Source organism: Lepidochelys kempii, chromosome 22 (assembly GCF_965140285.1).
Source record: "Lepidochelys kempii isolate rLepKem1 chromosome 22, rLepKem1.hap1, whole genome shotgun sequence".
NCBI classification, from domain to species: domain Eukaryota; kingdom Metazoa; phylum Chordata; order Testudines; family Cheloniidae; genus Lepidochelys; species Lepidochelys kempii.
The window spans coordinates 13,370,648-13,394,528 of NC_136401.1; the positions used below are offsets into that span (position 1 = coordinate 13,370,648).

General features: G+C 48.4%; 2 protein-coding genes across 4 annotated transcripts in view; both read left to right on the forward strand.

Moving 5' to 3' along the window:
• Window positions 1-11: 11 nt before the first annotated feature.
• ACAD8 (acyl-CoA dehydrogenase family member 8) lies at window positions 12-11,752 on the forward strand. Of its 2 annotated transcripts, none has more exons than XM_078849881.1 (11): window positions 12-213; window positions 2,052-2,152; window positions 2,602-2,771; window positions 4,586-4,695; window positions 5,482-5,558; window positions 6,291-6,428; window positions 7,385-7,520; window positions 7,637-7,734; window positions 8,435-8,587; window positions 9,562-9,664; window positions 10,756-11,752. In XM_078849881.1, exons 1-11 carry the CDS (start codon window positions 12-14, stop codon window positions 10,806-10,808), a joined length of 1,341 nt encoding a protein of 446 aa, XP_078706007.1. In that variant the 3' UTR covers window positions 10,809-11,752. The 2 variants fall into 2 exon arrangements, with proteins under 2 accessions (XP_078706007.1, XP_073176956.1); XM_073320855.1 differs by having other exon boundaries at window positions 96-290.
• A 2,350-nt stretch (window positions 11,753-14,102) lies between these two features.
• GLB1L2 (galactosidase beta 1 like 2) overlaps window positions 14,103-23,881 on the forward strand; it is a 55,084-nt gene continuing 45,305 nt past the window's right edge. For both annotated transcript variants that reach the window (XM_073321090.2, XM_073321092.2), the window contains exon 1: window positions 14,103-14,300. In XM_073321090.2, coding sequence (XP_073177191.1) covers window positions 14,215-14,300 — 86 coding nt within the window. In that variant the 5' untranslated portion in view covers window positions 14,103-14,214. The remainder of the gene's footprint in view (window positions 14,301-23,881) is intronic.

Genomic DNA, 23,881 nt, shown 5'->3' on the forward strand with positions numbered 1-23,881 from the left:
TCGATCCCGCAATGGTGGGGGGGACTACAGCTCCCACAATTCCTCAGCCTCCCCGCGCGGTGCTTTCTGGGTGCTGTAGTCCCGCGCCCCGTCCTGAGCCGGGGATCCTTTGCGGGCTGCCCTCCGCGGCGGACTACGACTCCCGCGGTGCGGCGCAGGGCAGGCGCCCCGGCACAGGACGGCTGCGGGCATGGCTTGGAGAGGCTGCAGCAGGTTAGGGGCCCAGCTGCGGAGGAGCCCCGGCTGGCTTCAGGGGTTGGGGCGCAGGAGGATCGTCTCCTGCATTGACCGTAAGGTTCAGGGCAGAGGGGCCGAGCTCTCCCCAGTGCGCGGGGCCAGGCGGGGCGGGGGCGCCCAGAGGCGATGAGGATGGGCGCATCTGACATAGAAGGGAGGTGGTGAAGGGGCTGGGGCCCAGAAAACCAGCGCTGCGTCTGAGCCGCCTTCCTCTGTCCATTCGGGAACAGCAGGCGTTGCTGAGTGTGGTCCAAAGCGGGTAATGCATTTAAGAAAGGGCACACTTAGGCTGTACGTCAGGAAAAGCTTTCGAGCAGTGAGATCTTTCCAGCTGGAGAATGGTTTTACTGGGGAAGTGGTGAAAGTCCCATGTGTTGGTGCTGTTCAAACAACTTGCACAGCGCCTTGACACATTGTAGGGCCTGCATCAAAAAAGAATCTCAAATCTAATTGTAGGTGGGGGTTAGACTAGATCTTGGCAGTCCCTTCTAACCCTATGATTCTAAGAAGTGGGAATTTCATGAAGCAGAACATAATTATGCACGTTAGCCTTTAGCCAAGGCATGAGGATTCCTGTCTCTACTTTTACAAGAAGTGCTATAGGATCTCTAAATGTGGACTATAAAAGGGGGAATATATTTTGCCTATAGCCTTTACTGATTCTTTATGATGTGTGAGGATGGTCTAAAGTTTATTTTAATTTTTTTCTGCTTGTATTTTATCTTAGAGTGTAAGCTCTTCAGGGCACAGACTCTTTCTGCGTGTTTGTACAGCACCTAGCACAGCGGGGGTGTGTGTGTGTCTCTGAATGTGGTTACAATAGAATATTTTAAAATGAGGAATATCAGTTCCTGTCTTCCCAATTTTTGCTAGAGGATCCTCTGAAGGACCTGGGGAGTTAATAGTTCCATTGCAGGATTTTGAAACCTGGGCTGTAGCTTTCCTAGTTGTAACTGAGTGGGAAGGGGGAATGGGTCTGACTGTATTTGAAATTTTTTGGGTTTGCTTTGCGTGATTGGGTTTTGTTTAACTCTGACAAAAACAAAGAGCTCTAACCTGCGTGTGACTCCATATTGCCTTCTCCCCAGGGGTGTACTTATGTCACAGTTACACCAGTACAGGATCTAAGGTCACAGGCTTGCATATGTGTGACTTTCCCTAGTAAATTACTGGTGTAAATTGCAATGATGAAACACATTTATGCTTAGGGCTCATACTAGTGTAACTACATGGGTTCATCCCCCCACCTCTCCTTTGCAGACAAGGTTTTTACATGGAAGCTGGAGTTGGTTGCAGTAAGTTTTGCCCTGTTGTGAAGCCTCAATCCAGCTCTCCAGTGAGTTCTCCAGAAAAGCAAAGAAATCAAAAAGTGATCATTCTAATGGAGAGGGAGAGGAAATATCCAGGCAAACAACAACAACAACAAAAACAACCCTGTAGAATATCAAGGGTACCTTTATGCATAAAAAAACACCAATAAAGCCCCCCCCCCCCACATTTTAGTTGTGTATTGCAGTTCATGTTCAGTGACCACAAGAGATCAGGACCTTGGTTTTGTTTCACCAGAAGGCAGCCCCTCTGCTAGACCACTGCCTCGTAGCAGCATGCAGCGGCATTCATTCTGCACTGATTCATTGGGAGGCACGGCCGATGCTTGTAATGCCACAGTGGGTCAGTGTAGATAATAGGGCTAAGCGATATTGGACTGTGAACAATAATTACTACAACGTTTCAAATTGATCTTGGGTATTAAAGAAGTGAGGAGGTTTGCAGCCTCCTTCCCCATCCTCTGAAAGTATCCACTCTTCTTCCAGCATCCACAGGCCTGACTGAGGAGCAGAAGGAGTTCCAAAAGGTCGCCTTTGACTTTGCTGCCAAGGAGATGGCCCCTCATATGGCAGAATGGGATGAAAAGGTGAGAGCACAGGCCAGCTGCCAGCCCACAAAAGGGATACTTCACCCAACGCCCTCTCCTCCCTCAGGAGCTCCTCTTGCCTGCATTAAAGGGCTAGTCATTTCTTTTCTTCTCTTTTTTTTCCCCCCGCAGCATCCCCCTTGCCCCAGCCCTGCAGGTAGTGGTGTCCTCAGTAGCTCCTCCCCGCTTGTTCAGTGCTGTGATTGTGACAGTGGAAAGATTTCCTTTAGGGATGCTGATGCAATGGCACCCTGCTGCCATCAGTGACCCCAGCAGGCAGGAGGGAGAAGTCAGAAAACCTGCACTTGCTCCCTGATCTATCTAGCTGCCTACCTGCCCACTTAAACTTTGTGGAAGTTCAGAACTGGACTTCATGGCTCATCTTCACCTGAAGCTGGTCTTGATCTTGATCTCTTGCAATGTCTTTTTTCCTTGTGTGCCTCCGATAGGAAACATTCCCCGTGGAGACAATGCGGAAGGCAGCCCAGCTGGGGTTCGGCGGGATCTATGTGAAACCAGATGTAGGTGGCTCGGGACTGTCACGGCTTGATACCTCCATCATCTTTGAGGCTTTGTCGACAGGATGTACCAGCACCACTGCCTACTTGAGCATCCATAAGTGAGTGGGAGCAACTGGCTAAGCATCTGTGGTCAGTCTGGCTGAATAACACTCTTACTATGAACACTGGGACTCTGAATCCTGTCATCTTTCAGCTTTCGGGGGTGCCATTCATTACAGAATCATTGAAACATAGGGCTAGAATGGACCTCAAGAGGTCATCAAGTCCAGCTCCCTGTGCTGGGGCAGGATCAAGGAAACCTAGTCCATCCCTGACAGGTGTTCATTTAACCTGTTCTTAAAAACCTCCAATGATGGGGATTCCATGACCTCCTTTGGAAACCTATTCCAAAGCTTAACTACCCTTACGGTTGGAACTTTTTCCCTAATATCTAACCTAAGTCTCCCTTGCTACAGAATAGGCCCAGACTTCTTGACCTACCTTCAATGGATATGGAGAACAATTAATCACAGTCCTCTTTGTAACAGCCCTTAACATATTTGAAAACTCCTATCAGCTTCCCCCTCAGCCTTCTTTTCTCAAGACTAAACTTGCTCAGATTTTTTAGCCTTTACTCATAGATCAGATTTTCTAAACCTTTTATCATTTTTGTTGCTCTCCTCTGGATTCTTTCCAGTTTGTCCACATCTTTCCTAAAGTGTGGCATCAGAACTGGACACAGTACTCCAGCTCCAGCCTCACCAGTGTTGGACAGTTACTTCCCATGTCCTACATACAGTATTCCTGTTAATATAGCCCAGAATGATATTATTAGCCCTTTTTTGCAAACTGTATCACATGGTTACTCATATTCGATTTGTGATACACTGTAACCCCCAGATCCTTTTCAGCAGAACTACCAACGAGGCAGTTAGTCCTCATTTTGTAATTGTGAATTTGATTTTTCCTTCCTACGTGTAGTACTTTTCACTTGTCTGTATTGAATTTCATTGTGTAAGGATGTAATGTAGGGACCATTAGTGGGCATATGGGTCATGGCTGGTTACTCTTAGCAATCAGGCTGCAGTCCCTCGGACACTGGAAGGAATCATTCCTATTCACAAGGAAATAATTTTAGCCTAGTGATTTGAGCAGAGGGCTGGAGCTGGAAACTTTTGGGTTCTGTTCCTAGCTCTGTCATTGACTTACTATATAGCCATGGTCAAATCCCTTAAATGCTCCGTGCCTCGGTTACCCCAGCTCTAATCTGATTTATTTAGTGTGGCAATATCCCAGTCAAGATCAGGGTCCCATTGCACTAGACGATGTACCGATACATAGTAAGAGTCAGCCTTTTCCTTGTAGGGCACGGAAATAATATTTACACCTCCCTCTCGGTAGTATTATTTTAACAATTTTGAAGAACTCTAAATGCTTTAGAAAGGAAAATGAATTGTAAACTCTTCGGAGCAAAGACCATTTTTTGTTCCATATGTATAGTGCCTAGCACAGTGGAGTTCTGGTCCATGATTGGGACTCCTAGGCACTACTGCAATATTAATAGTAATATAATTATCTCCAGACCCTTTTTACAGATGCTAAGGCACACAAAGAGGCAGTGACTTGTCCAGGGTCTCACACTGAGTCAGTGGCAGAGTTGAGAATAGAATGCAGCTCTCCTGACTCTCAGCCCTGTACGCTGATTCCAAGAAGCTTTATGAAGTTTAAGACCCTGAGCCAGTCCCTGTGGCATGCAGTTGCTCAGTTCAGTTTCAGGGGGGGACAGCATCTGTCTCCTAGGCTAGGTTAGATTAGCTCTGGAAGAGGCTGAAAACCTCCAAACCAGTGGCATGAGCATTCTGTGATCATCCTTCTTCCTAGGCTTGTGCTTGTATGCATGCATTATAACCCCATCCCTTCTCTCCTGGTGCAGCATGTGTGCTTGGATGATTGACACCTTTGGAAATGAGGAACAGAGACACAAGTTTTGCCCATCCCTCTGTAGCATGGAGAAGTTAGCCTCTTACTGCCTGACCGAGCCGGGTGAGCTTCATGTACAAATAATTCCATCCCCTTCCGGTCCTGAGTCCCAGCAATGTTGTAACAGTCACTCTCATTCTCAAATGTTCCAAGGAACTGGAAGTGAAACTCCCATCTCCTGTTGCTCTGAGCTATGCAGACCTCCATGTGGCTTGTGCTTTAGGGTATCAGTGAAGCAAGGGCAGGTACCTCAATGGGGCACATCTCGTGATGCTGACAGTCTTCTCCCTTTAGCATACAGCAGTGGTGGGAAGGACTGGGAGAAGTGCTGTGATTCACTGAGAGATGTGAGGAGCTGAAGGTACGAAGGGGTGCCTTGGTCAGGTGTGGCGGGATACACACGGATTTGCAGAATATGCAACAAAACTAGACCCACTTTGACTGACCTGCAGCTCTTGTTTTCAAGGCTGGTTAATCAAAATGGATAAATACTGTGGTAAGAGGGTGAATCTCTGTCCAGGGCACTTTAATAAATACATGCAGATCTGATATCTCTAGTTTAAAGCCATGGGCAGTCAGGATCCCACATGAATTGGAAGAGACCTGTTCCTCAGCCCATGATGATGTGGTTGACCGTCCTGCTCTGGATTGCTTTGCTCTAGAGGATAAATATAGCTTGGGGGCAAAGGGGTACAGCCCCCATTGAGGTTAGTAGGAGTTATACTCTCTGGTTCCAGGGATGCATTTGGCCCTGAGTCTGACTCCTCATCAAACCGAGTAAACACACAATCTCTGGAGGAGAGAGGAAGCCTTGCCATCTCATTGGCTCCTTTCCTTCCCCACTAACAGGAAGTGGTAGTGATGCAGCTTCCCTGATAACCTCAGCCAAGAGGAAAGGCGACACCTACGTCCTTAATGGTTCCAAGGTACCAGCTTTTCTCGCCTTAAAACCCGCTGAGCACCCTGCATGTGTGAGAGGGTCGTTGCCATATCTCTCTGTCTCCCCCACTCACCCTCTCATCTCCGCCTCTTCCTCTTGGCTTGTGGAACTGGAAATATCCCATTATGTCACATCTCCAGTTGCTTCTCCCAGGGCAGGATCGTTTCCCGCAGTGTATTCTCTCGGGCTTTGTTCAGTTCTGTTCTTACATGTCCCTTGGTGCTGGGGCATCTGCCTCTTCCCTTGGAGACGCTGTTCCCAGCCCAGTAAAACACACTGTTGGGAAGCCCTGCCTGATGCTGAACTTCTTCCCGCTACTCCTAGCTCTACCCCCTCAGAGCATCCTGAATGACTCCTCTCCCTGGAATTTCTGCACCCTAACAACCAGTAATTGGGGGTGGTTATCCTGCCTCCTTCTGTCCTTCCAACCCCAATTTGCCAGGCTACACCTGTTCAACTTGTGATTTCACCCCATAAACCAATCCCTCCAGTCCTCCCTTGCTTCTCTGTCTCCTTGTCTCTCCTCCCCTCTGCCCTCCCCCAGCTCTCCGATCCCTTCGCCCGCCTCTCGGCTTCTCTTTGCCCTTGGATCACCACACAAGACACCTAACTCCCTTTCAGCACATGATGTCCAGTGGAAATTCTTTCCTGCTTCCCAGGCTCTGGGTGTGGGCTCCCTGCGTGCTAATTCTGTCTCATTTCCTGTGCCCCTTGCCAGGCCTTCATCAGTGGCGGTGGCGACACTGATGTGTACGTGGTCATGTGTCGCACAGGAGGGTCTGGCCCCAAGGGCATCTCCTGCCTGGTGCTGGAGAAAGGAACTCCAGGGCTCAGCTTTGGCAAAAAAGAGAGGAAGGTGAGAGACCCACACATCATCAAGGTTGTTGTGGGTGGGTGGGTGGAACACGGCAGAGGCAGGCCAAACTGGAGTAGACCACTGGCGATCCCATGTCTGATCAGATAGCAGGCCTATCCAGCCCTGTACTGGGTGAGACAGCTGGACCATTCTAGTCTGCTGTCCTGCTTCCTCACTGCACCATAGCCCCAGATAATCCAGTGTCCTGACTCGGGGCAGTATTGAGGTGCACAGTGTGGGGAAACCTTGCCCTGCCACTGCTCATGCTGTATCTGCTGTGTGGATAGGTGAAGGGCTTTAATCTCCAGGTCTGTCAAGCCAGCATCAGATGCAGATTCACTGGATCTGCACTTTTCCTGTAGGCATTTGCATTTCAATTTCTAGTGGATGGAATTGCTTGTGAAGTTTAAGGGCTCCTCAAACCAATCGGGGTTATGTATGGTGCAGACAGCCCCTGTGTAAGCTTCACGTTCACCTGACCCTCAACCCTCACCATCAACTTTGCTGAAGCTCACTCCTGACCCCTTGGCTAAGCTAGTAATGGGGTGTCTCCTGAGCAGAGACTCCCAGACTGCATGGTGCTTTGCTTGTGGACTACAGAGCTTTGGAGATCACTAAACTCATGATCCAGGTGTCAGGAGGTACAAATCCAGTGAACTAAAACTGAGCCACCTAAACTGTCCTGAAAGTTACTGTCAAAATCCAGCTGAAAGGGGCAGTGCATGTGTAAACCTTTAGTTCAGAAAGGCTGGAGGAGTATCTGAATAGACTCCTCTTCACTGCAGAATCTGAGGGAAACCACACTCTGTGTCACAGAGTGTGCATTACAGAGGTGCTCTCCTTCACAAGCCTGGCAATGGAGGGGGAGAGAAGTGATAGACCCATTATTTCTCCAGCAGAGAGCTGGATGTGCCCAGCCCTCCAGACAGTCTGTGAGATACTCCTGTCTTTCCCAGGTGGGCTGGAACTCCCAGCCGACTCGGGCCGTGATCTTCGAGGACTGTGCTGTTCCTGTGGCCAACCGGCTTGGCGCAGAGGGGCAGGGCTTCGGCATCGCCATGAAGGGCCTGAATGGAGGGAGGATCAATATTGGTAAGCCTGGCAGCTAAGAGCAAGGGGAAGGGAAGGGGCTGTGGTCTCCTCACTGTTAGTCTAGTGTGGTGGCTGTCATGTAATATTCACTCTGTGCCCTTGGCTTCCCCCGCCAGCTTCTTGTTCTCTAGGAGCTGCTCATGCCTCTGTCCTCCTGACCCAGGACCATCTCACCATCCGCAAGCAGTTTGGGGAACCCTTGGCCAGTAACCAGGTGACTTTTCTGTTGACAAGCTCTGCTCTTCCTCCACTGCACCCTTCTGGCTATTGCATAAACAAGCAGCCAGAGCTCACACATCCTGCCTTACACGCGTTCTGCTGGAACTGCAGTAGCTTGTCCCAGTGCTAATGTACTTGCACCCTCTTTTATAGCATCTCCCACTGGGAGAGGTTTGGGTGGCAGTAGGTGATGGGGGTTTTCTCTCCTCATGCAGGAAATAGTTCATGATAATTATTTGTTGGCCTTATGATAGAAGAGAGACAGACGCTTGGAAGGAGCTGGAGAAAAATATAGAGGCTGAGAGAGAGAAACTGGGGAGTTGGGGGAGCCAGGGGCCCTGGCACAGAGAATCAGAGAGGCCTGAGCTTCATGTGAAGGGAAGTCCTTTCTAGAAAGTTTCCCTAAAGAGGAAATACAAAGATGGGGGCCCTGCCTGAGCGGGATGGGGGTGGTGGGGGCAGCATGGGGAAGCACCTGAGGGGACTGAGGGATGTTTGGGGGACAGTGCCTGAGGGGGGGAAAAGGGTGGGGTGTGGGATTCAGAACAGGGCCCCAGTTGAGGGGGCAGGGGGGTGGTACTAGGGCAGGGCCGCACCTGAGGAGGATGGGTAGGGGGAGGTGTTTCAGGGCAAGGACCCACTGAGCCTCTGGCTTAACCTGGCCCCTCATGCACTGTCTATTTCCTTCCCGGCAGTACCTCCGGTTCAGACTGGCTGAGATGGCAACGCGCCTGGTGGCGGCAAGGCTCATGGTACGGAATGCAGCGCAGGCGCTGCAGGAGGAGCGGGAGGACGCCATCGCCCTGTGCGCCATGGCCAAACTCTTTGCCACTGATGAGTGCTTCACAGTAGGTTTTCCAAGTCTCTGCCAGGGGGTGTCGTAATCAGAGACGTTCAGAGTCTCCTTGTGGTGGCTGATGCTGCTTGGGATTTCAGGAAGTCTCTTCCGTCTGCAGGGTTCCAGCCCTGAACACGTTTGGTGGGCCATAAACCTAGTCTTGGGGCCCCTTTCGTGGTCTAGAATCCTGGCCTGTGTGTAGGCAGGGATCTCAGCCCCTCTGCAGGGCACGATCCTTCTCCCTGGGTGTTCTTCATATGCTATAATGCCTTCTGCTACTTCTAGGAGCCCAGGGGCTCAGGCAGACTTGTGAGTAGAGCATTACCAGGGTGTCCATTACTTGGTCTTAATTCCTGGTTAGCATGTGTCATTGGGAGCGAGGGGGGTACTCTAGTGCAATTACAGAATACCATTTAATTAAAAGAAGAACTTCTGAGCTATGAATTGTCTTGGATTAGTTATATTTTGGAATTACCGCTACATCCTGTCATTAGCTCCCTGGATGTATACTGCTAGTGTGGTGTATCTCACACACAGGATTAATTATGGTTAGGCTTGGTACCATCTTTAAATAGAGGGCTTTTATCCTGGAATTATCCTAGCTGGTCACTAGATGGTGGTCTTGCATTTTAATTTTGGACCTAGACTCAGTTAGAAATGCAGCAGAAACTGCCTTGGTTGAGGGGAATTAAAATGCTTGTGCACTGCAGCATTCCTTTTAAGATGATACCATTGGTTTTAAATGGCACCGTCTGGGAAATATGGCAACAAGCACCATGGCATATAGTGGTTAGAGCAGAAGAGACTGGAATTTAGGACTCCTGGGTTCCGTTTCTGCTTGGGAATGTGGTTTGGTGGTTAGAGCACAGACTTAGTCCAGATTCCTGGGCTCTAGTCCTAGCTCTGCCACTGACTTGCTGTGTGACCCTGGGCAAATCACTTCATCACTCTGTGCCTGACCCACCAACGTTCTCTTCTCCTCAGATCTGCAACCAGGCCCTACAGATGCATGGGGGCTATGGCTACCTGAAGGACTATGCTGTGCAGCAGTTCATGAGAGACATCAGAGTCCACCAGATCTTGGAAGGTAACCTGGGGTATTGCTAACAAAACTGACAACTGGCTGTGGCCTTGGCCATACGTATGTTCCAGTGGAGAACAGGGACTTGGATTATAGTTGCAAATTCCACTTCTTTCATTTTGTGCTTTAGGTCTCTCATCTGACAGCAAAACCCATATGGGGATCTGAGTTCATTGGGCTATAGCAGATTTGTGTAGCCCTGTAAGTATTTCCAACCCAGTAGAAGACAGAAGAGACTCCATGTGCAGGATTGCTCCCTACAGTCTATTTTTTAGTGTCTTGCCCACTCTTGCTCCACATGACTCAGTTGAAGGAGCTCTCACCACCTCCCTGGGAAAATTATTGATAGTTTAATGGGTCTCACCAGAGGAAAAGGTCTCCTGATGTTCACACTAAAGGTGTCTTTGTTTAATTTAATCCTGTTACTCCTATTAACACCCATTGTTGAACCCTGAACAATTCCTCTCGCTCTGTGTGCTGTTCCACCTTCGGATCCTTGTAGAGAGAATTGTGGTAATATCCCCCTTAGCAGAGCCAAGATTTTTATTTTTAATCTACCCTCTTAATCGTTATTACTGCTATTCTTCGAACTCCATTCACCTAGAATTAGACTATCGGGAAGGGGTGTGGTCCTGGCCATCCCCTGCTATGCTCCTTTCTACTCTCTGATATGATGCATATGTAGCAGTAGGTAAAGCAGAGAGACTGGCCTTCAATAGGGGCCAAGTTCTGCTAGGTGCTCCGTGCCCTAAAATCCTTTTAATATCAATGGGAGCAAGAAGCGCTCAGTGCCCCCTTAATGAGCTCTTTTTTTTCCAGGCATCTATGTCTTACTTTCTCCTCTACACCCACTAATACCCAGAACCCCTTTCATGTTTGAAAGGAATCTCTTCTGTAGAGTAGGCTACAGATCCCACCAGGTTTTGCCCTGATCACAGGCTGGATGGAGACATGGAATAACTGCTCTGCAGATTGCATACTGCTCTGTTATGGGTTTAACAGAGCAGGTTTTTTGCATTTGACTTCAATGGAAGCAGGATTGGACCTTCACTTAACTGATGGCTGTCTCTATCTCTGTGTTCTTTGTCCTGCTGCAGGTACCAACGAGGTGATGAGGATGATTGTGGCCAAGAATCTGTTACAGGAGTGAAACCAGGAGTGTATAAACTAGTGTTAATGCACTCCACTTGCTAGTTAGAACATTGTCTATTGCTCCTGTTTCCATAGACTCCTTCCCTGGGAGTGGGAATGTACCAGTGGAAACTCTCTTGACTTTTTCTGATCCCAAGCACAGCTGTATGCAGCCCATGTGGGGTCCCAGCTGTATGCGGTGCCTGGCAGAGCTGCTGGTACTAGTCTGGTATCAAGGACGCCAAAGATAAAAATCAGACATGAATGAAAGCCTTTGTCCCTGTGTCCTGACCATGGGCCATTGCTGCTGCCCTGCCCCTCCTCGGACAGAAACATTAGCCCTTTGGGGTCATCCAGTCCACTTTTGTGCCAGGACAGGATCAAAACAGAGGGAATCCAGTCAGCCTCTCTCCTTCCCTGGGGCATTTCTAAGGCAGATGTGGAGGCATAGCCTACTGATTAATTTCAGGCAGGATTGTGCACGTGTGCTCTCTTACGGATAAGGCAACTCCTTTGAATCACAGGGAGAATCTGTTGCCTTGTTTAAACCCTTGTCTTTCCAAGGTGCTGCGCTGCAGCATTGGGGCAAGTCATCCATAAAGAGTGTGTCTCCGTGAGTTGTTACACAGTGCAGTGAGCATTTTAAACCCATTGAAAGGAATGGGGCGTGCCTGGTGCTAATCGGGAAGCATCACTGCTTCTCATTTCCTAGAGTTCTCTTACCTAGTGCAACTGGCTCTTGATCTACCCCATCCCAGTTAATGCTTTCATTAACATTATGAATCCTGGGTAATGGGATCAGGGGGATAGATGAGAGAATCTTGCACGAGAAAACCTGGGCTCCTTATTCTCAAATTAACTCTACCCAGAAACGTACAATACGAGCGGAGTCAGAGCTTTGATCAGGTTTACTTTTCCTGCCCCCTCAATGTCGGAATCAATAAAGCTATGACAGTAAAATCACTAGGGGGTTTCATCAGTTCTGGTAATTCACTCTTTCTGCAACATTCTAGTTCTTTAATTTGAACATATTCCCTTTAGTTGATAGCATTTTTTTTTAAATCAGCTTGTTTAATGGAAAATCCTAATTACTAATAACTTGCATATCTTTAGTGCCTTAAAGTGCTTTACCAACTAACATCCCTTTCCGGTGGGTAAGTGTTGACATACTCATTTGACAGATGGGGAAATTGAGGTGGAGAGAGGGGAAGTGACAAGGTAAGCAGTCAAGGGCAGAGATAGCTGACTTCCTATTCCCGGCTTTAATTATTGGGCAACATTCCTTTTTCAGAATCTGCCACAAAAAATGACACAGGGAGATTTCCCCCCCCAGCCATAATATCAAGGAACTGAAGTAACTTGACCTTTCCTTCTTCAGGATGAACACACGTGTATCTGACCCTTCCAGGTAGAGGATGGGAAGGGAATGGATTGTCATACCAAAGTATTTTTGACATTGTGAGACACACTGTGGCTCCATAGAAACTCTTAACTGTTCAGAACTTGTCTGTGCTTACTTACAACATGATTGTCAAAATGTGATCGTTTTGACAGTGTTGCTTAACAGCGTAGATGGGACTTAAGTGGGTAACCGCTATATATTTCAACTTCGTTGTAACCAGCTCCCCAGATGCTACAGATCTCTGTAGTACAGACTGGCTTGGTAAAAGCTAAAATCCAAACTGACTGTATTTAATACTTGGGTAAACAGAAGGCTACTGCCCTGTAAGTAACCCTTGTTTGGGCTTCTCTAAATATTTGACTAGTATTGCAGAGTCCAACCAGAGAGCCAGTGAAGCCTTATCTATCTCCCATTCGCTGGGTTGCTTGGGCCAAGATGCTCTGTAAACTCAGGTTTATGTAATTGCCTAAAAATGGTGCTGTGAATGGTTCAGGCATAAATGGCTTGAATCTAGCTTAGCTGGGTAGAGACAGAATGTTGATATCTGCGCAGGCTTCATACGCTGTGAACTGAATTGGTCTCTGTCTAGGTGTGGAGGCAGGTGTATTTATCTGCAAATCTACCATCACAATTGATAATGTTGGTAAAAAAGGCAGAATGAGGATGGAATGAGCCATTAGTGTGAACTCTACTTTTCCTCCTGGAAGTGCTCTCGAGGGCCAGGGTGGGAGACACTGCCCACCCCCACCAGTGTGAAAAAAGACTATACTGTGGTTGTCTGTGCTGGGAGACAAACCAAGAGCTTTGGTTTGCAGAGCTGCTGACCAGTGCCTAATTTAACTGCATACAGGGGGAAATTTAAAGGAGATGCCTATACACCTGGCTGTGTTAAGGTGGAGGAATGGGCCTATTGCTGGGGGCTCTTCACAATGCTGTGAATCCCTACAGCTGCAGAGTAGGTGTGTTTGCAAATATGAAAGCAAGGCCGTCTTTAGGCATATGCAGCACACACGGCGGGGTAGGGCACCTGAAAATTTGGGGCACCACGGGGACAGCAGATAAGAGCAGGTCGGCTCCTGCACACCCAGCATATGCTGTAATCGCGTTATGCAAGGGCCGTATTCACAGAGCCGAACGTCCCAGCACGGTCCATTCTGCCTGAGGGAGAGGGCACGGGGGGCTGGTCTCCGTGGAACTGTGACTCTCCACTGCCATGAGGCGGGCTGGGGGCCCTGGTATCCTTTGCTGCCTCTTCCCTGCCCCCCCAGCCGCCACTTTGTCTGCATACAAAGCTCTGTGTATGTCAGCAAGGGGGGGGTGAGTTCTTCTGGGGTTCTGTGGGTGGGGGGGGGTGCCGGCTGTGCCCCAAGTCGGGCATAAGGGCACCAGTTTAATTCTACTGCGTAGGGCCCCCTATAATCTAAGGATCTCCCTGGATGCAGGGGTTGGGCGTGAGGTTTTTAGCAGAAACTTGTAGCTTTTGCTGCACCCCCGCACGTGGGGCGAGGAGAGGAGCTTGTCCCCACTCAAGCACCCAGGGGGCCAAGGGCTTTCCTGGGGCCTGACTCATGGTTGCTTAATAAGTGGGTCTTTGCCCCCCGAGGCTCCAGGGCTGCTGTCCCGCTGCCTCCCCCGGGCGCGGGACGGGGGCTCTGCGTCCCCCAGCGGCCGAGGGGAAGGGGCTGGCTCGAACCTTTGCTCCCCCCCCCCCGTGCAGCAGGCACGTGCCCCGCGAGCACCTGCGGCGGGAGGGGAGCCGGGCAGCGGCACAGCTGTGGCCAATCAGGAGCGGGCTTGGCCTCGGCCCCTCCTACCCAATCCAGAGGTGAGCCCGCCCGCTGGGCGGCAGGCCGCGGCCAATGGGGGCGCCGCGAGGGCGGGGGCTGAGGCGACGGGGCCCGAGTGGGCGGAGCCGGGCTGGGGGCCGAGGCGCCGCGCGCCCCAGAGACCCTCGGAGCGGCGGCGGCGGCGGCGGCGGCGCGCGGGCCCGGGGCTGGCTGGCTGAGGAGACCCTGCGGCCGCCATGGGGGGCTGCTGCGGGCGGAGGCGGCGCCGGCTGGGCGCGTTACTGCTCCTGCTGCTGCTGCTCGGGGGGCTGCTGCTCCGCAGGTGAGACCGGCCGGGGCCCCTCCCCCCCCACGGGACACGCCCCTTCCGACCCTCTCCCCCCGGGACTTCTCCTCCAGCCCGGCCACCCCGGGGGAGGACCAGGCCGAGGGGGAGGGGCCCCCGGGGGACACGCCTCCTCCGACCCGGCCCCCCCGGACTCCTTTTTCTCCAGCCTGCTCCCCCGGGGGCCCCTCCCCCTCGGCCTGGTCCTCCCCCGGGGGACACCCACTCGACCCTGCACCCCCTTCCCCCCCGGACTCCTTTTTCTCCAGCCTGCTCCCCCGGGGGCCCCTCCCCCTCGGCCTGGTCCCCCCCCGGGGGACACGCCCCCTACGACCCTGCACTCCCCCCCACACACCCCCGGACTCCTTTTTCTCCAGTCTGCTCCCCCGGGGGCCCCTCCTCCTTCTCTGGGGCTCCTCCTCCTCGGCCTGGTCCCCCCCCGGGGGACACGCCCCCTACGACCCTGCTCTCCCCCCCCCACCCCCCCGGGACTCCTTTTTCTCCAGCCTGCTCCCCCGGGGGCCCCTCCCCCTCGGCCTGGTCCCCCCCCCGGGGGACACGCCCCCTACGACCCTGCACTCCCCCCCACACCGCCCCGGGACTCCTTTTTCTCCAGTCTGCCCCCTGGGGGCCTCTCCCCCTTGGCCTGGTCCCCCCCCTGGGGGCTCCTCTCCCTCGGCCTGGTCCCCCCCCCCCCCCGGGGGACAAGCCCCTCTGACCCTGCCCCCCCCCGACTCCTTTTTCTCCAGCCTGCTCTTCTGGGGGCCGTCGGCCCGGCCCCACCTCTGGCCCGGCCCCCAGGGGACACCCTCTCTCCCGGGGCACACGCCCCCTCCGGCCTGCCCCTTTCTCCCCGGGGACACTCCTCCCGGGCCTCATCCCCTCCGAGCCTGCCCAGCCGGGGACATCCCTTCTGGACAGACGCGCGCTCCCCGTCCCCCGAGGGCCCAGGCCCGAGCCTGCCCCCGGACCATTTCTCCCACCCCAGAGCCCTGTCCCCCAGGATTTTCCCTTGGGGCACCCCCACGACTCTCTCCCTGCAGGGTCCTGACTCCCCTGTTCCTCTCAGCCTGTCCTGCCCCTGGGATCCATGCCCCAGGGCACCTGCCTGCCCTCAGCCCACCCCACCTCTAGTGCCTTGCCCATCCGCAGGGCCCTATCCCCTGGGACCCTCCCCCTGTGCAGACCCACAGGGGTTCCCAGTCAAGTCACAATCTACTTGCGCTTGTGTTGGAAGTGGCTCTAGGGCCTGCACCCGCCCCCTTTTCCCCCAACGCTTTCTTCAACGTCTAAGTTGTTCTCTTCCCCCTGAAAGACCCCTGGAACAATATGGGGAACTGTCTGGCTGACTACATGGGGAGAGCGAAACTGACTATACAAAGTGCTGGGGGATCTACAGAACAGATGCAACAGACAAAAATGCACTCCCCCTGCTCCCTGCCTGGAATTGTTGCTCCTAAAAAAAGTTTTCAGCCAGAAGAGAGAGAGTGTTTTTCAAGTATCTTCTTGGGATTCCCACTATGTTTCTGTGCAGCCTTTAAACATGCCCCTCTGCTTGATAACCAAGCATGCTGATGCATTGGTCTAATGTGAGTTTGCCAGTGAAGAGAATCAGGATTGTTATTTTGCGTGCGTCTCATCACTGTTGGTCCACTTCTTTTCTTCCTGCTACTCTTTGTCAACTATGCTGTTTCTGCTCCTTCAGGTTCGCTTGCTGCTGGATTTATTCTCTTCTGGGAAGGATTTAAACAGCTGTTCTTAGCCTTATCAGGATAGTCCTTCTCTGCTGAGCAATAGGGCCCTGAGGTCACTGAGGTCGTTTGTTTTATGACTCCTTTTCGCTTACTGTATTGGGTCAAGATTCATTGCACTTTAAGTGAAATTGATCTGTACTGGTTTGTCCCTAAGGGATACCTTTAAGGAATACTGAAAGGAATGCTGTCAGGTTAAATTCATGTAATAGGCTTCTTTAGCTGGGTTACTAATAGCACTGGAAATCATTAAATCTGTAGGTATGTCAGCTTTGAACCTGTTCATTTACTGCATTTCTCTAAGCTTGGGCAGTGTCCTTAGGTTTCAAACACTGTAGGGGGGATGCTATTCCTCCAAAAGTAAACTTTCAATGGAAAGTTTAATAACAAATATATTGCACTGTGTAGCTGTTTAAATATTCTCAATTTGGAGCCAAAACTGACTTCACATGTCCATTTAATCCTTAACCCATTCATGATTACTATAGCTCAGCAGCAGCATTCAGTTTTAAACAATTCATATGCGTGTGAACGGAGGCACAAAGCTGTACATTAGATGTAGCAATGAATTCAAGTGAAGTACTGATAATTAAGTTACAAAAAGACACATCTGAATATTTCAAGATGGGAGGCTATAGGGTGCTGTGCAGTTGGGAGGGACTGGAACTCTTGGACCTTTTCACCTGGTTTGGGTTAGCAGAGCCTGAAAGTTACCACCGTCTACCTGTGTGCAGTGAGTTTGACTGGTCTCAGTTAATTTTTCACTGCACAAATGTCCCTATCTCAGAATATTGTTGCAGTTGATACTAATTACCCGACAATTCCTTGCCCTCCAATCTCAACAGAGCGACCAAGGACTGAATGGGACCATTTGGGCAGAACTCCTCTTTCCCCCTACAAGTGGTCTGTTCATTCAGAGTGTATTTATGTTAGTGGGGCAGCTTGCCCTATCAGTGCTGTTTTTTTACCTGTCTGTTGAATGAATAGATGATTCTAGGACTGTCATTCCAGCCTCCTCTAATTAGCACTAATACTCCGGGTATGCCAGCTGCTGCTTGCCACTGGGTAAGCTTGCAGGTGTAATGCAGCACCGCACTTAAAAGGCAATCATCTTCTGTTATCATAGTTGAGTAATGTTTCTGCTTAAAGGTCTACCTCTCCTCTGTGTTAACATGACTCCCATTAACCTTAGTGAACGATTGCATTCAGATGAAGAATAGGATTCCTTTAATGTGGAAACATTTCCAAACTTCATGCTCCCTCCTGACTGCTTTAAAAAAAAAAATCTTCTCCTGATTCATAAGAGCTCAGACCTGATAAAACTGAAGCAACATCTTCTTTTATCAGAATGCATAGAGAGAAATGGCACCACTCGGAATCCATCACTGACACTGAGCATTCATCTGGTGCGGGAAGCATGAGAGAGTAATGCCCCAACCAGACAGAAATGATTTAAAAGCTTTAAATAAATGTTACACGTAATATATAGCAATTCCTTGTCTATCATAAAAAGTAATGGATAAGGAAAGACCAGTTGCCAGCACTATAAATCAGTTTCTGTGTTAAGCTTACGTTATCCCCATCGACCTTGGCTCTTGGAGGGTTTACTAAAATCGCTGAAGCTCTTTGATGGATGACATGCATTTACGAATCAATCACTCTCTGTCCTGGACCTAACACATCTTTGAAACTGCCAGGGGTATCTCTTGCTTTTTCATATCAGGGCTCTGTCTTGTTATTTGTGATTTTGGGCATATCCTGCTTATTCTGGGATTGATTATACCAACCCTGCTTTGAGTAGTACCTTGAGACCAATGGAATTACAGGTGGAGTAACATACTGCTCAGCATGAATAAGAGTTGGGCTTTATCTAACTTTCCATTTAGCCAAGTATTAGGCCCTTTCTTCCCCGCACTCGTCTGTCATGGGCCAAACTTTATCCCTTATGTCACTCCCACTAAAGCCAAAGAAGTTACACTACAGATTAATTCGACACTGTGTTTTTCAGATCATGTCCTTTCTGATATTAAAGCCCTGTACTGGGTGAGTGGATTTTGTATTTCATTGAGAGCTACAACATAACTGTGAAATAGTGTCCCAAGGGAAATTCATGGGAGGCTCTTTACTGAGGTTATTAGAACGTAGGCTGTACAAAGCACTGGTGAATATACTCAGGCTTAGGAGGATGCTCTTAGAACATATAAACATTTCAGGTTTTTAATGGCCAGATTTTTCAAGGGCTGTTTTGTGCTCCTAAATCCATATTAGGAGTTAAATTGAATGTGGCCTGATTTTCAAAGCTGGTGAGAACCTTTATCTTCCATTCACTTCATTGGGAGCAGGATTGTTCCATAGCCACTCCTGTTTTTATGCCGTGGTTTGTATTCTGAGCAGAAACCTCATGAACTGTAATACCTGGTGAAAGCATCCAGGTCTCTTCCTTGAGCAGTGTTGTTTTTTTTTTTTTTTTTTTTTTTTGAACGTGTCTTAGGAGTCCAGTGTGTTTCATGATTGTCCCTCCACTATTCAGTTGAAAATAAGCTGTTATAAAACTTGAGATGCTGGATCAGAAAATAGAACTCTTCCCAGTGGGGCAAGATCTCTGTCACAACGAGAGATGATAAGCAGCATGTTGAAGTTGCGGTTGCTAGCTTTGGCCATCCTCTATGGGGGGAAGCCCAGAATGAATAGAACTTGGATTTTGTGGAGTCCTCTGTAGCAGGAATGAGCAGGATTTAAAGTTGTTCCAAAAAATCCCCCCTCCCCTCCCCCCCAAGTGTGCCCTTCAGTGCTGCCTTGTGCAAATAGCCTCAACTACAGCCCCCCACACTACTTTGTTTTTTTCATATTAGAAATATCAGATCTTGATTTCCCTGTTCTTGCCGGGAGGTAGAGAGCTGGACAGGGATCACAATAATGCAGTAGACTGAAACCTGAGCTATATTTCATGCCCTTAATTGAGGCACAATGGGGACATTTAGCCAGTTTTTCGCTGTTCTGGATTTGTTTTTGACAATTCTTAACATAAACCAACTACAGTAGAGCCTCAGAGTTATGAACAACTTGGGAATGGAGGTTGTTCATAATTCTGAAACGTTCGTAACTCATAACAAACGTTATGGGCAGGGTGGATTTGATTTAAATCATGATTTAAATCTCTAGTCAGGAAGACTCTATTTAATCATGGATTTCTACATAAAAGTGCATTCTTGTTGGTTGTTATAACCTTAATACGTATTCTTCACAACACAGCAATAGATGTCGGTTTCATTTTAAGAAGGTACACACTATACATTTTTTAAGTGATTTATTTTGAAAACTTTTCAGATTAGTTTTACAGCTGTAGCAGAAAATGAATGATTGTTTGGTTATTTCATTTACCAAAGGCAATTGAAGCAGATATTTATGAAGTCATTGGGAGGTGAACGATCTCCAATTCAATAGGTTAATCATTAATATTTGGAGGATTTTCTTGTCATGCTGTATTTGGAGGATAACATCACCAGACAGACATTTAAATTGTTTTATTTAACTAAAACAACAATGGTGTGTATTCTGGGTTTTTTTCTTCAACAGCAAACCTATAATATTTTAACAAAACAAGCATATGAATTTTTTAATTTAGTTAAACATTCAAGTTTTTTAAAATCAAGTTTGTTTTTGTTAAAATTGTTTTTAACTAAAATAGTTAAATGAAATATTTTTAAAAAACAAAACAAAAATTAAATCGACAATGTCAGCCAGGTCAACTTAAAATACTGGCTTCTGCAGCTAACTCAGTTGTCTTCACCTTCATTTTCCTGTTTGTTCATAACGTGGAAAAGAAAAACAAGCTTTCCTGCTTTTTCAGGTCCCAAACGATTTCTCAATTTGGAATGAATTTGGTATAAAATTTTGAATGAATTTGAATAAAACAGCTATTTTCCTGCATTTTTTTCAAGGCCACAGAATTGGTGATGGGTGTTCTTTCGAAAGTGTACAACTGAACATTGACTCAATACAGCTTTGAAAAATGCTGCTTTTCCTTTATTTTTTGAGTAGTTTACATTTAACACAGTTTTGTACTGTATTTGCTTTTGTTGTTGTTGTCTCTGCTGCTGCCTGATTGTGTACTTCTGGTTCCAACTGAGGTGTGTGGTTGACTGGTGAGTTTGTAATTTTGGTGTTTGTAACTCCGAGGTTCTGTTGTACAATCACCTCCCTGTCCCCTGTAGTTGTTTGAATTTCACCTTAAACCTTATAAAGCAAGAGCAATAAAGACCAATTTGCCCAAGCCAGTCTCTCATCCTCAGATCTAAATTCTGAGGAACCTGGATCTGGTTTCCCAGTCTTCAGAGTGCAGGCTTATCTCTGATTGTTGCCCTTGCTTTAAAACAACTGTTTATTTTTTGTTCTGGTTGCTAAAAGAGCTGTGACCAGTGAATTCACTTGACACTTTTCAAGCTACTGGAATTCTCCTACATGGCCTGCAAGTGATCCCAGAAAGGAAAGGCGATGAATACTTCCATCCAAAGGTGCAGAAAGGTGAAAATCGTAGCTTCAATGCTTGTAAACTTGACTAAGGAGAGACTAGCTGCAGATTAATTTGTCTTAACTTCCAGTGCAGTCTGCTGCAATATTCATAAGCCACTTAACTGCTTTGGAGAGGGGGTGTGGGGTGAAGCCTAGCCAAGAAGCTGATCCCAACACAGCAGAGAGGAAGTGGTTAAAGGGAGACAGGAGCAGGAGAGTGATCTGAGGGGAGAAGGAAAAGAAAGTTTCCAAAGAGAAGCCAGAGCTTTCAGCTCAGTAGAGGAAAGAAACCAACCTTTAAAACCAGAGAGATCTCTCATCAACCGCCAAAGGAAAGCTATGGAATTTCAGCTGAAGGTAACAGGATGTGGCAGGCTCCACAGAATCAGATAGATAGAAGCTTGTTCCGTAGGACTGAAATACACCCTGCGTGCTTAGGGTTGGGTGTGGATTTCAAAGGCTGCTATCTCCAGGTGTATCTGTCCCATAGGAAATCATTGCACCTACTTCTGCATGTGAGGCCTCCTGTGGGGCAGAGGGGGTTTCCACCAACCCTTCCTGGGGAGATGCACTGGAGGGGATAGCTTTAAGTCAGGATAGGTGCTCAACAGAAACCTAGTTGGCAGAGTATGGCCAGTGGATGAGCTTATCTGACTCATTTCTTTCCATCTGGCTGCTCTGGCCAGGCTGGCTTCCTGTATTCTGGTCTACTTTGTGCTTCCCATCGCCATGGGAGGGTCCTGCATGCTGATGTATGCAGGTGTAAGCCAGGAGCAACTCTAGCCCAGAAATGGAGTCCAAACCCAAATTCCTTATCCTAATGTATCAGAATACTAGCTGAGGATCAGAACTTTGTGCCCCAGGCCCCTTCTAAGCTTCTCCCCAACCACTACCACCAAGCTGTAGAATTGGATGTTGCTATTTCAGTGTTCACTTTTTTTTAAAAAAATTGAAAGCTACAAGAGGTTGCTTTAATTCCTAACAAAACTGTCATTCAATCAGCCAGTGTCCTGTTCTGCAGACAGCTCTGGAGCCTTTTATTATGCATCTATTTTGATTTTTTGGGAACACCACCATCCAATTGGCCACATACAGATAAGTTAATTATAGACATTAAGGCCAGAAGGAACTACCAGATCATCTGGTCTGACCTCTGCACATCACGACCCAGCTACCCCTGCATTGAGCCCAGTAACCTCGATTAGACCAAAGTATTACAGCACTCTGGAAACTAAACTGTTCTGTGCCACAGGTAGAGAATACGAGGGACTGGGGTTCACAAGTGTCCAAAGCACCTGCAATGGCAGGGATTGATTCTGAGAGACCCAGATGAACCTGGCAAGCAACCCACACCCCATGCTGCAGAGGAAAATGGGTGTGTGGGGGGGGGGAGTGGGGGAGGCACAAAACAAAACCCCTCCCATCGCCTCTGCCAATCTGGGGGAAAATTATTTTTTGGCCCTGAGCATGTGAGCAAAACCCACCAGCCAAGCATAAGAGAGAGAATTCCCTGTACTTCCTCAGTGTACAGGCCACCCTTCCTGGTGTCCGATCTCCACCTGTAGCCATGTCTGATGCTTCAGAAGAAGGATTTAAAAAAAAAAAAAGACCCAGAATATGTCAGTGAGGAAAAATTTCCTTCGTGACCAGTGCTTAATTTGTAAAGAAAGAGGTGTCAGGGATCAAGCAATTTTTTTTACTTTCATAACTGACATGGCAAGCCCAGAAGTGCCGGCGCTATGAACTGTCAAGCCAAGAGGTGCTGTGGCTCAGCGCTGGCAAGCCCTGGCACAAATCAAGCACTGTTTCTGACCCTTGCAGGTGTCCAGCTGAAGAACTAAAAAGCATGAGATGCAGGACATAAGAGAGGACCGGAAGAGAGCCCTTGGGCCACTGAACCCAAATTCCTGCTGTCACAGTAAACCACATCATACCATACCACTCATAAACTTACTTCTATCTTAAAACTAAGTAGGTTTTTTGCAGGCACTACTTTTGGGAGGCTGTTCTAGAACCTTATTCCTCTGGTGGTTAGAAAACTTCTTCTAATTTCCAACCTACATGTTTTTTTTTGTTTTTTTTTTAAACAAGTCACTTTATTGGATGTAAGGTGTTACAAACACAAAGAAACAAAGGTGTAATTTTTTGGTACAGAATGACATTATCCAACAGTAGATGCATGCACTGCTGGGCAGCAAGCTAGGAGACCTACTGAAACCCATCTGTGGCCTATGCTGAGGCTTTAGTTCTCACTGTCACTGTCCCCCAGGGTGTGTTTGTCAAAGAGGTACTCTGCCATCCCATATTTGGGTGCCCCCATCTTGCGCAGGTTGGTCACATGCTCACCCAGTTCTTTGATGGCCTTCGCCTGCTCATCCAGGTAGTGGGTTTCAATGAAGTCACACAAATGAGGGTCATTCTTGTCAGTTGCTGGCTTGTGCAGATCAGGGAGTGACTGGTTCACATTCTTTTCCATGTATTCACAGGCAGATTTTACTCATTTCTTCTAGTGTCAACTTTCTCCTTTAACTTAAATAGCTCTTCTCCATCCCCAGTGTTTACACACCGGATATATTTGTGAAGAGCAATCATATCACGTGTCAGCCTTCTTTTGGTTTGGCTAAACAAGCCAAGCTCTTTTAATCTCCTCTCATAAGATCGGTTTTCTATTCCCCTGATCATCTTTGTTAGTTTTCTTTGAATATGGAAATAAGTTCTTTGACAATTCACATTTTTAGGGAGGGGAGTGGTCACTTTTCTGCATGGGAAAGGAGAGCCCAAATTAATGTAGCTGTGTGGAGAGAAATGATTCTACCTAGAATCGCTTCCCAGTGAGCTGAACCCTGGAAACGTGTTTTGTTTTACAGATCATTGTGAATGGCTCTATTTATTTATTTATTTATTTATTTATGTAGGCAAGTCTGCCAAACACAGTGGCTTTGTATGATTACAAAGCATTTGGATGGCCGGCACTGTAGGAAGATACATAGATACTGCAGTAACAAGGGTTATAGGAAAGCCACAAGAGCAGTATTGTAGTTATCTAGATCTACATTTTCAAGAGAGGTCACTGATTTTGAATGCCAAGCTTGTGGCACTTTAGGCCCTGACTTTCAGAGGCGCTGAGTGCCTACAGCCTCCATTGCTTTTAAAATGGAGTGATGGGTGGCCACTGTTTCTGAAATTCAGACCAAAGATGTCTCATGTTAGGCACCCGCAAGTCAATGGCTACTCTGAGAAACATGAGCCTAAGTCCTGAGTGCAGCCAATGCTAGTGAAATCCTTTCTCAAGCTGCCAGTTTATCAGCCTTGAGG

Excerpts from the sequence above, each read along its gene's own strand:
- ACAD8 (XM_078849881.1), top strand. The coding sequence starts at position 12 with ATGGTGGGGGGGACTACAGCTCCCACAATTCCTCAGCCTCCCCGCGCG. Across the intron at positions 2,153-2,601 it reads TGGCAGAATGGGATGAAAAG|GAAACATTCCCCGTGGAGAC; the intron begins GTGAGAGCACAG and ends TGCCTCCGATAG. Across the intron at positions 9,665-10,755 it reads AGTCCACCAGATCTTGGAAG|GTACCAACGAGGTGATGAGG; the intron begins GTAACCTGGGGT and ends GTCCTGCTGCAG.